General features: G+C 44.4%; 1 protein-coding gene across 1 annotated transcript; it reads left to right on the top strand.

Annotated features, from left to right (window-relative positions):
* Nucleotides 1–41: 41 nt before the first annotated feature.
* ARL6IP5 (ARF like GTPase 6 interacting protein 5) lies at nt 42–12128 on the top strand. The gene is made up of 3 exons (XM_083156016.1): nt 42–281; nt 5779–5996; nt 6640–12128. Exons 1-3 carry the CDS (start codon nt 106–108, stop codon nt 6810–6812), a joined length of 567 nt encoding a protein of 188 aa, XP_083012142.1. The 5' UTR covers nt 42–105; the 3' UTR covers nt 6813–12128.
* Nucleotides 12129–12347: the final 219 nt, after the last annotated feature.

Below are 12347 nucleotides of genomic sequence, written 5' to 3'. Positions count from 1 at the left end.
GCGCATCAGCGCATGCGCCGTGGGGGAATTAAGTCATCCACCTGCGGGTCGCTGGTGCGCATGCGCGGACGGCCCAGTCTCACTTAAAGCCTCAGCAGCTGGAACATGGACGTACAGTTGGCTCCGCTTCGGCCCTGGGGGGACTTCTTCCCGGGCACTGACCGCTTCTCCCGGCCGGACTTCAAAGACATTTCCAAATGGAACAACAGGGTAGTGAGCAACATGCTGTACTACCAGACCAATTACCTGATCCTGGCCGCGGCCACTATCTGCCTGGTGGGGTGAGTGGGAATGATGATGATGATGATGCAGCAATTGGGGTTGAGGTTTGCTAGAGCAGCCCATTCAGTGACAGGAGGTCGTGTTGGTGCTTGTAGTTCCACCATACAGGGTGTGCTCCAGCTTCTGTGGGACTACAACTCCCAGCATGCCCTGCTTCAGTTTTGCTGAAGTTTTCCTGAGACGTTGAATGATAATCCAGATGTTACCAACCAGATGACAGCTGCTGTGTGACCTAATGGACAGATGAGCTGTCATTCAGCGGTGGCACGCCCCGGATTCCTGCCTGCTGTCCCTGGCCACATAGAGAATCTGCTGCTGTAGAACCACCCATGTGTGTATGATGCAAGTTTTCCCAGTGCACACGCATGTGTGACACGCTCCTATCTATGCACGTTTTATTTTGAAATTAGGAATTTTATGCTTATAGAGGCTACACGGGTACAGTGGAGGGGTATGACTCTGGATAGAGAGGAACTAGGTTGCCAAGCATTAGGTTGACACCACTAGGTCGACATGACTGAAGGTTGACATTGTGCTTATCAGGGATTTTGTTTCACTTGCCTCTGGCATGAAAAACACTATTCCCGAAGCAGCACTATTTTCATGCAAAAACACATTCACTATTTATTTTTTATTTTTGGGTGTCCTCATAGGATTGAATGGGGAAAAAGAGGTTTTCAACTTTATAACGCAAATTTTTCTTCTCTACTTGAATACCCCTCCCCATAGTGTTATATATTTGGTATGAATTGGATACCGCGCCAAGGGTAGCTATTCCACCAGTGTCTGTTGTATTTTTCCATAATAGTGAGGCAGCTCTGTTTAGACCCAGGTTTAAAATCTTGGTTCCAACCCATGTTTGAAGGCAGTATCAGATGCATATTTTGAGAATAAGCCTAAAGGTGCCCATACACGCACCGTTTTTTTTTTTGTTTTTTTTCGGTGCAATGAGATGCGTGCTCCCGCGGCATCTCATCGCATAGTACAAAAAGTATGTGCTGCACATACTTTTTGGGACTGTGTTTTGATCGCATCTCATCGCATGCAATGTGATTTTAGCTCAAAACATACCGTGTAATCGGTACGTGTATGGGCACCTTAAGGTGTGACTCGGGCAAAGGTGTACGTGGACACTGTAATCACTAACAGTTGCCTACCTGACCCTCTCCATGCGGGAGAAAATGCTCTGTTCCTGGACTTCCCTGGTAATGAAGGATTGCTGTCACCTGTGGGGAGCTAGGTCATTTGTCTCCTACATTACCAGGGAAGTCCAGGAACAGAGCATTTTCTTCCTGAAGTAGAGGGTCAGGTAGACAACCATGAAGTATAAGATTCTTTCCAATCTGGCTTGGTTGGAATGAAAATCTGGACACCTGGGAACAAATAACAATTAACCATTTGCTCCCCTAAGTTGGAAAATGAACAAAAGCTGTCATGTGCATAAATGGATGTGACCATTTTCGTCTATTCCATGTTTAGGAGCAAATAGTCAATTGCTCCCCAAAATTTTCATTCCAATTAAGGATGGCCATAGTCTAGAAATCATCGCTGGCTTATGGCCGATGTTGAGTAGTTTTGCGATCGATGGGCACGAACTAGATGGTTTCCCATTCTATGTCCAGCTTAAACGAATAGTTTCTTTTTTTTTTTTTTTTTTAAGGGGCTGGGACATGTGGCATAGCTGTGCCCCTGACACCCATGAAGCCCCACCCCCATATTTGATTGACCCACAGGCCAATCCATCAAAGAAAATGGATGACCATCCATATGTAAAAAACATCGCTGGTCATCCATTGAATAGAAATACACTATCCACTAATTCCAACCAGCCAGATTGGAAAAATAATCTTTTAGTGTATGTGTGCCTTAACTATAGGTAAGTTGGATCAGATAAATGCTCCTGGGATAGTCACTGGCCCTTATTCTGGTTCACTCGCAAAGGCAAATTCCTTCTCAAATGGACAAAACTGCAGGCTGGGGTTAGATTTGGCTGGGGTTTTACTTCAAAGTGAGATCTATATTGCAGTGTCAAAATAAAGCAGCCAGTATTTACCCTGCACAGAAACAAAATAACTCACCCGAACCTAGACTATAATTTTGTTTTGAGCTATAAAAGTGTTACCAGTTGTGAGACCAAAATTGCTTTCATTGTTACTGTCCCCTTTTGACCATAAAACCAGCTTTTAAGAAATGGCTACCTGTGAGACTACATGTCCCAGCATGCCCTGCTGAGACAGGAAGTCCACAGGCTGCATCGCTCTACGCTAAACTATATCCATTACTCTTTCTTACTGCGTAGGTAAACATACTGTTGCTAGGCAATGTGTTCCAGAAAGCGCAGCCAATAAGTGACAGTTGTGCCCAGAAATCGTCAGTCTTTCCAGAATCTAGATAATATAGTCTGTTATCAGGATTATAGGAAATCATTCCTATTGCTGCTACCTCACTCGGTTAATTAATTTGACCTCCGTTAGTTGTGACCTGTCAGCGCACTTTAAATAAAGTTCTTATACGTGTCACTGACCATCGCATCTGTCAGGATCTTCTATGTCCTACTCGTGTGTCGTCAATACATCCTGGTTCACAATCACATTTTAGTTGGGCTGTCTCCAAAGGTATTGGATTCAGTTGCAGTCACTATTTATTGCCAAAGCTTGGGCCATCTGTGTTCCCCTGTGACCTCATTAATCCCTTCTGTAATACCTCTAGTAGGTTGTCCCCAGTACACATAAATAGCTATTTTCCTGGTCATTCCTCATAACCTGGTAAAGTCCTTTAATTCAACAGGTGATTGTTTTTTTGTTTTGTTTTTCCCCAATTCGATTTTGCTTATAGAAGCAAAATCGAATGCTTTTTGTCCCTTTCGATCTACATTCGATTCGATGCGCGCTCCCGTTTTCACAAAATCGAACAGAAAAAAACTACTGTGCAGCCAAGGAAATATCGAATTTGATCTAGTAAATCGAATGTGTACAATGTACCATGAATTTGTATCTATTTCGATATCTAATGCAAAAGTACAGATCTGATGCCGGATCGACTAGAAAATCGAATCCAAAGCAGATCTGTGTGTACAGGGTTTTAGGATAGTAATTTCTATAGCTGTGTATCCCCTCCCCTATAGGGGAGGGGCTCATTAAAGATGCGCGGGAGCACACATTAATGATATAGATAGATGTAGCCTTTCTTCTTGGCCTTTTAATAGGATTAACTCAGAAAGACCAGTCACACTAATCCCCACTTGATGTATTGTTATCTTTATTGTATTGCAGCTGAGAACAATAGATGACAGGAAGCATTTTCTGTGCCTAGGTGCAGACACTTAAGGCCCCCATACATTAGTCCAACTTGTCCTAGGGACAGGTCGGACCTGATTTTCCCCTGCAGCACCCCGAGAGGGGGACATGATTAGGCACATGATGTGCCAAGTTTTGCATACGATAAATCGCATGGATTTATCATATGCGGTCCCCGGGGAGCTGCAGGAGGAGGGGGACGTCAGTGGGCGGGGGATGCCGGCTAATAGAGAGCCAGGCAGGGGGAGGCTGCGTAGGGATCCGGGCAGACGAGGAAGCTGTTGCAGTGCCAGCGGGAGCAGGGCGACGGGCAGTAGAAGACTCTGGCTTTCGGGAAGGAGAAGGGGGGGGGGTGTTTAAAACGCCCATACAGATGAATAGAAAGCCATTGGCTGAGCCCTGCTCCCTCCGCCTGGCTCTCTATTAGCTGGCATCCCCCGCCCGCTACCGGGCTGCACATATGATTTTGCAAATCTTATGTGCAGCCCGTCCGACCTCCCGACTCCTATCCGATGCAAACGGGACCGCGCATCAGGTCGGACGGTATGTCTACAAGTGCGATTTTGGGCTGATTTCACGGCCCAATTTCATCCGAATCGGGTGCAATCGTGCCCAAATCACATAGTCAAGATGAGCCTGGCTCTATCTGTATTATACTTTGGAAGAGATTACTGGTGATGGGAGTACCAGTGGAATTTAGTTCTAAATGCCCACAGACTTTATTGTCCGTTTGGAATAAGAAAAGCTAGCACAGCATTTAGTTTTGGTTTCTTATACTGTAATTGACTCTGTATTTTTGTGCCTGTACATCTTTGCCCCTCTCACTTGGTATACAGGGTGTTGGTCGATGTGTGTGCACATCTGTTAGCATTTAGTTCCTGTGACTGATATTACTCACTTTTTCCAAGCTGTTCGCAAGGAGCTACTTGTAACCTAAATATAGCTTGTTGCTTATTAACTCCCACCTCGGATTCAGTGCACACTACTAACCACCATCCAGAAGGAGAGGAGATGGACTGACCAGGACAGGTGGGGAGGGAATGGAAATGTAAAACTGTTCTCATAGCAGACTCTGCTTTGCAGGAAGATTCAGGGAATCCTATCTGCTCGGACTCTCATTTTGTGAAACAGTAACTCGGTAATAGCACCACAAATATGTAACGCCTACCCAACATTTCTAGCACTTCCAGAAGCTGATTGTACAGGAGGGTGTGGCTCGGTTGGTCAGGGCCACTGACAGAGGGGTGCTGTGGGTACAGCTGCCCCGGCCTCTGGAAGTGCCCGGCCAGCTCATTTTACCCACAGCAACCCTCTACTGTGCGCTGCGCTCGGTCCTCAGCAGGTCCCGAAGCACACCCTGGCTTCTTCAATACAGGAAGGCAGCGGCCAATTAAATTGCTGCCTCGGCTTTTGAGCCAATCGGATCAGTTGCCGGTACACAAGCTCTGATTGGCTCACTTGCCGGTGCTGCATTTTAATTGGCCGCTGGCATCCTATATTGAAGAAGCCACGCTGTGCTTCAGGACGAGCTGAGTCGGGCGGTAAGTGAAGGATGATGGGGGTCCCATGGGGTCCGGACTGGAAATCAGTCCCGGGCCCAAAATTCCTGGTGGCAGCCCTGCGTTTGGTCACCAGCAAGTTGTTAGGCAGTCATTAGGTCGACATTGAAAAAGTTGACATGGTTTTTGGATTTTACCCTTATGTCAACATAAACACTAAAACGTACCACCACTTCCCCTCACATGGCTCGATGCACTCACCATGCTTCGGGCACGGTTCCTCACTACGCTTGGCACACTATTTTATTCTCACACCACGGTCTAGTGGATGGTAGGGCATGAAATACCGGCTGTTGGCTCAAAAAAACAGTAAAAACCCATGTTGACCTATCTGCATGTCGACCTACTTGGTAATGACTGTATTCTGTACAGTATATGAGTGGTTAATACTTTATCTTTCTAAAAAGTTTGATACATGTCGTCCTGAGAGTGCTGCGAACAGATTCTGCTTAACATTTCCTAATCATTGGCTAAACTACATTTTGATAAATATTGTTTGCCCCAACAGAATAACTGAGTGCCATTGAAATCATTACTTTGTTGTTCTGATTTAGTACCCATGTATGTATAAATGTTGTGTTTTTTTTTTTTTTTTTGTTTTTTTTGTTTTTTTTTTAAACGCACAATTTATTTTCATGCAGGTTTTTAAGTCCCTTTAACATGATCCTGGGAGCAAGCGTGGTCATCCTGGTGTTCCTGGGATTTGTGTGGACGTCGCACAATAAGGACTTCGTACGCAAGTTTAAGAAGCAGTACCCCACTCTCTTCATCCTGTCCATTATGTTGTCCAGTTACTTTGTCATCTCTCTCTTCGGAGGCGTGATGGTCTTCGTGTTCGGGATTACTTTCCCACTGCTGCGTAAGTAAATATACTGGTTTGTGTTTCCGTCTGTGCTGATCCACAGAGAAGTGATTGGTTATGTTTCTATGGTAATGGTAAATCTGTCATTTAGCCAGGGTCAGGGGATCGGCAAAATAGAACATGTCAGACAATCTGGATTATCCAGTTCCTGCACAGAAATCGTCAAGTCAGGGACATCTAGAATGTAAATTTCTCATGTCGGCAGACCAGGAAAGCCATACACAATATATTGTAAAAAGGTTAAAAATAAATTATTTGCACTTGGTCCAGGGAAAGCTAGTCACTTTTAATATAAAATGACCACTTTTTTTTTTTTTTTTTTTCAGATTCTTGATTTGCACAAAGTTCTGAAAAACATAAAAGGGAATAAAGTAAATGATGGTTATCAAAGATATGGTCAGCAAGGGGATTCTTATGCAGATACTGTGAGGAGCACCGCTAAGCAATGTAATCAGGGGAATGACTGACAGGGAGGGGACATCAAAGGGACACACATTCTCCAGGAATTTGAAATCCAATATATGCCAAATAGATCTCTCTTATGAGAACAGTCTAAGCAAAAAATCTATATATGAAGTTGTCTTATTCAGGTGCTGTACTGACATCGCCCTAATTATTATTTTTTCTTTCCTCCATGTAGTGATGTTTATCCATGCATCTCTGAGGCTCCGCAACATAAAGAACAAACTGGAGAACAAGATGGAGGGAGTTGGGCTGAAGAAGACTCCCATGGGCATTGTCCTGGATGCTCTCGAACAACAGGAGGAAAACTTCACCAAAATAGCAGACTTTATAAATAAAGTAAAAGAATGATCTGGCTTCTGTTACGTAACCCACCGACCCTCCAGGTTCCTTTCCTTTTCCAAGAGTTCAGTTGATCATTTTTCGGTTGTGTGTACCACGGTCACAGCCAGACTGACTCTTTGTCAATATGTTCCTCCTCTCACAGTCCAACCCCCTGATCTGTACAGTTCTTGGTGATCTTAACAATATGTGGGTACCACTACCTCACCCACTGAGGTCTTTACCCCCCAAAGTATTATATAGGAATGACAAGTGTTTTTGGTTGTCTCTAAATTTGCTCTTGCATTGGCTACAGAAACATGGCTCTCGTGCCCCTGTGGGATGCGTAGACCACGTATATCGGGGTGTACTTTATACCTGTGTGCAACAATCCTCTGACGTCACTGGGGTAACTGGCTTTATAATGTGTATCTATATTAGCTGTGGATGTCTTTGATTTAGTTCTGTGTAAAGCAGCGGTAATGAAGCCTACGTGTTACTTGGTAAAGTAATAATCCCTATAAGGCAAGGATGGGGAACCGTTGGCCCTCCAGCTGTTTAAACTATGCATGACCTGCAGCAGGTTTTTTTTAGCTGGCAAAACTGTAGTAGGGCATGCTGGGGTGTGTAGTTCAACAGCTGGAGGACCAAAGGTTCCCCATCCCTGCTATAGGGGGGAAAGTGTTTACCACTCACATAAGATTTAGAGGTTTGTGGACGAAGATCAAAGGCCAATCAACCAGCCCCTAAATGTCATTTTGCAAGTAACACTTGGCAGTTGGGAGCTGACTGGATGGTACTTTGAGAGTGATTGGACAGGGCCGATGATAGGGGTTCGGAGAGTGCGTGTATTTGCTGTCTCATCCAGCTGGTCTTTCTGCAATAGCTCTATGGAAGTCTAGTGACCGCTCGACCCTGGGTATAACATCCAGACCTTCTTGTACACTCCCATGCTGCACTTACGGAGAGACTGCTCATCTTCATGCATGTTGTCTGCAGGAGGCTGAGCAAGTACACCAAGATTTCACAGTCGCTGAGGGGGGCGGCGGGCGGACACCAGGTCAGAACAGGGTAACGCCCAGCTTTTTATGTATGGCCCCATGAAAACGTTGGGCGTTGCCCTGGGAACACAGGAAGGCCAGTGCCTACTTGGGGCATAGTCACATGACCTCATGCCAACCCCTTTCCATCCATCTCCGACTGAATAAAAGTCTGTCTTCACTTAACTTATTTCCGAAGGGGAGAGAAATAATTCGCAGGTCGCCAACAGTTGAATGGTTTCACTTCCCTTTGGGCCTATGTCCGCTATCTTTCTCTAAGGCGTCGTACATAAACCACTGTGGGGTAGGTTTATTAAGCTCGGTGAAGTGATAGCGTGTCTGGTATGTTATCACTGGCCAATCGGCTCCTATCTGTTTCTCAAACCAAGACTCTCTTCACAGCTAGGAGCTGATTGGCCGGTGATTAAAAAAAAAAAAGTCACTAATCACTTCACCGAGCTTAAGAAATCTGCCCCTCCACTACGAAACCTGCACAGGGCATATGGCAGTACAATGGTGTGGCTTCCTGCTTCTGCTGAGCTACTGTATATAAGCTGCAGGAAAAGGCCAGCACATCAAGCCCGCTTATATACAAGCCCATAGGAAGCTTGTCATTGGCCAGTTATAGTGGCTGCGCTAGCCTGCCTGTATTGGCTGTGATTAGGTCATTGGAGTCTAACAGATTGTGTATGGAGACAATAGGGACGATTCGCCTTTCCCAATTGAAAGCCTGCTAGTCCCGGTTGATAACAAGGGTCTATAGTTGCTGTAATGTTTTTCTTGTGGATCAAATAATCATTAGACTTTAAGATCTCTGTATGGTTAATACTAGAGCAGTTGAGATGATAAAAGTATCATTATTTTTAATAAGCGTATTTACTAGTTTCTAGCTAATATATTCTTTCCGCAGTATTTGCACGTAAATTATAAATGGATTCCTGCGGCTAAGTAGTTGGATGTCTATGCAATACTCTGTATTCTTTATACTAAGACTATAGCTGCGCTTCTGTGTCCGGTTCTTTTTGCACTACATTTGTGTAATACGTCTGCACTTTGTTTACCCCCCCCCCCCCCCATCCCCATCCTAACGTTATTGGATGCAGAGATGTAGTACTAAAGAGTTTTGGTGGTGATACACATAGTAGCCAATCAGATTCATGCTAGTATTTTATGGCATGTTACTAAGAAAGTTATAGCTAGAGTCTGATTGGTTGATGGAATAAACCTCCACTCCACTCTAGTAAATCTAACATTAGTGGCGGGATGTAATACTGCCCGAGTTCAGACATTTACTTGCAAGGCATGTGTTTGCCTTTTGTTGGTACTGCCAGCTGTCTCACCTTCGCGCCTGAAGGAGCTATTCAATTACCAGCGTTCCGGCTCATACACCTCAGTGGTGGCAAGCTGAGATGTGTGAAAAGTTACCCTATTACTATTTGGCGCATTAATTGAGTATCGCCCCTTTGACTTCCTGTCACTTTAGACCGGAGATCGGGTGCTGGTAACAATTGACTTTACAACTCTGGGTAGAACATCCCGACCTTCTTGTACACTCCCATGCTGCACTTACAGAGAGACTGCTCATATCTGTGCAGTGTTGTCTGCAGAACTCTATTACTATTGGGCACTATGACCGGCATTCATCGAATATCGCCCCTTCTTGATTTCCTGTCACTCTAGATAACAATTGAATTCTCCCTGAGTGGTGTTTCCGAAAACTGCACACTAGTGGAAATTTGCGCTAACCAATCATAACTTTGCTTTCATTGTCTGACTTCAGCAAGTAAAAGCTTATCTGCTTGCTGTGGTTTAGTACAAGGTTTCACCAAATGGCAATGTCCCCTCCTGTCTCATTATAATTATTATTATTATTAGGACTAGAGTTGATTGTGTTGACACATTACGTAGTTTCACTTGGTGATTCTGTCGTTTACGTCTTGGACAAATATATTTAAGTTTATGTATTGTGTAAGCCATATTTCTGTTTTATTTATGCGCATATGCACATTATGTAGGAGTTAGTAAAACTAAATGCATTTAAAAAAAAGCATCTCTTGTACATGTAGTTTCTATTTTCTTATAGCAAGCTTCCATTGATACAGGGCCAGAACCGTATTTGGACGTAAAGCAACTGTTCACCTGGGGAAAAAACATGCTGCACTGCAGATGGGGCAGATGTATCCTGTGCAGAGAGCGTTAGAATTCTAAATTGTAGGTGTGGGCTACATGCAAAAGCAGACAGTATTTACCCAGCACAGATAATATAAATGTACTTGTTTCCCTTGCATGGCAACACCGTTTGTTTCAGATACAAAGTTACTTGTTTTTTTGCTTTGCTTTCAATCACGCCCACTGCTGGGACATTCAAACTGGTCCTGCACCTTTTAGTTATGCATATAAGGGCTGCGCATGGTCAGCCATTGCATTTGTGGGCAGCCTGGGATAATCATCAAAACCCCTTTTTATTAGTCCAAGGTGAAGGCGGAGCTAAGATGTTGACGGAAGGTCAAAAGTCACTTATCTAACAATCTGTTTCTGCATTTCACTACTTTTTATAGTCCGATACTAATCTGTGTGTGCTTGTGTATACACATACGGGGTCATTCTGGTTCACTTACAAAGGCAAATTCACTCTCTAAAGGACAAAACCAGGTGCACTGCAGGTGTGGCTAATGTAACGTACAGGGTGTATACTGGCTTTATTTTTACACTGCAATATAGATATCTGTTTGAAGTACACCCACCACCCAAATCTAAAGCTGGCCGTACATCTACAGGTTGGTTGGAACAAAACCTGGTAATATCTGAATGGCAGGATTTGGTAGTTTTCCAGCATTTCAAAGCAAATGGTCAACCGTCATTGGCTCTCATACATTACCAGGATTTTGTTCCAACCAGCCAGATCTGACAATCGACCTGTACATGTTGGGCGACTTAACTCTCTGCACATGTTGCATCAGCAGTGCATATGTTGTATGGGGGTTTGAGTGACTTTGTCTGTGAGTGAACCAGAATAACCCCCATACATAGGCCTGTTGCTAGCAGACTGATTGTAATTGTCTGTTACATTGTAGAGCTTTTGTGCTGGGAAGTGGGCATTCGGCACCAGTAGTTCCAGCCCTCTACATACAATGTACATTCCTGTTAGCTCCTCAGGAATAAATCTATAACAAGCTACTGTATAACTTACATCTGATGCCTGGTAACACATTTATATAAAACTTTTGTATCTAACCTATGTCCAGACAATACAGACATTGGTCATTGAATGGGATACAAACATCTGTGTTATTCTCGCAGTGTTAAAAACTTATTAATTTTCTCATACATCCAGTAAGCAATGTAATGTCCATTTGAACATAGTTCATATAGGATATAAGGGGGTTATTCAGACCAATTGCATGATCCAGCCTGAATAACCCCCTCCTCCCTGTATCACCGCTTGCCAGAGTGAAATCCCCCCTCTGTGCAAGGCTGTAAAAATGTCACGGGTCTGTAAATGGCTGTGCGTAGCCCAGGACATGGTGGCTGTGATACAAACCGGCTGTTCGAGGCCGGAACTGATGTCTCATTAGTTTCCCCTCAAATTCCTGGGAATGTTGCGTTTTCCATGAGACTCCTAGAAAACTGGTTACCAGCCCCAGACGCCGGCTACCCGTCAATCAGCTTGCGAACGGCCAGAGATTAAAAAAAATAAAAATCTATACCCTCCATGTGTAGTAGTTGGATAATTGCCCCTTGTACGGATGTGTTACCCATCTCTTTCCATTCATCATTATTTCAGCTTCAGTAATTGCATAGTGACTGTTGGGTTGCTGTTGGTAGTAAATTACCCTGCGTAGTGACTTGCTCATTTTGGCTGGTATCATGGTCACCCCTTTTGGGATACCGGGCATTTTTGTTTACAGCAGGTATGGCCAAACTATGGCCCTCCAGCTGTTGTGAAGCTACAAGTCCCATCATGCCTTGCCACAGTTTTGCTATTAGGAACATGCTAAAACTATGGCAAGGCCTGCTGGGATGTGTAGTTTCACAACAGCTGGATGGTCACAGTTTGGACATGCCTGGTTTACAGTGTTACTATATACTTTGCTGTGTATAACATGGTCCAGAATAATTCTTGGAATGGCCTATACTGGTGGGATGTTGGGTGCGTGGTATTGGAAGAACATTTTTGGATTAGCTAGTAGGCCCAGCTCCCCGAGTGACTGGCGGCAGAGGGGAAGGTGCATGTGTACAGTATACTATATGTGCAATATTTCACACTGTACAGAAGCAAATTACCAATAAACTGTTACCTGACTGAGCTGTGAGCCTGTGTGCCTTATTTCACATGCGCTTTTATGGAATAGAGGTCTTGGGGTGTGAGGGGGGGGGGGGGTAGGTAGGTGTGACTGAGTCTAAAGGTGCCCATACACGTTGCAAGTATCGCATGCAGTTTGAACTTTTAAAGTTCAAAACGCATCGCATTGGTTAGAATCACACCGTGTACCTGCGGTGATGCGATGTGCGTCCCCGCGGGTAC

Source organism: Crinia signifera, chromosome 8 (assembly GCF_055691185.1).
Source record: "Crinia signifera chromosome 8, ASM5569118v1, whole genome shotgun sequence".
NCBI lineage: Eukaryota > Metazoa > Chordata > Amphibia > Anura > Myobatrachidae > Crinia > Crinia signifera.
Note: the sequence above shows the minus strand (reverse complement) of the source record. Positions and strands in the feature narration are given on the sequence as shown.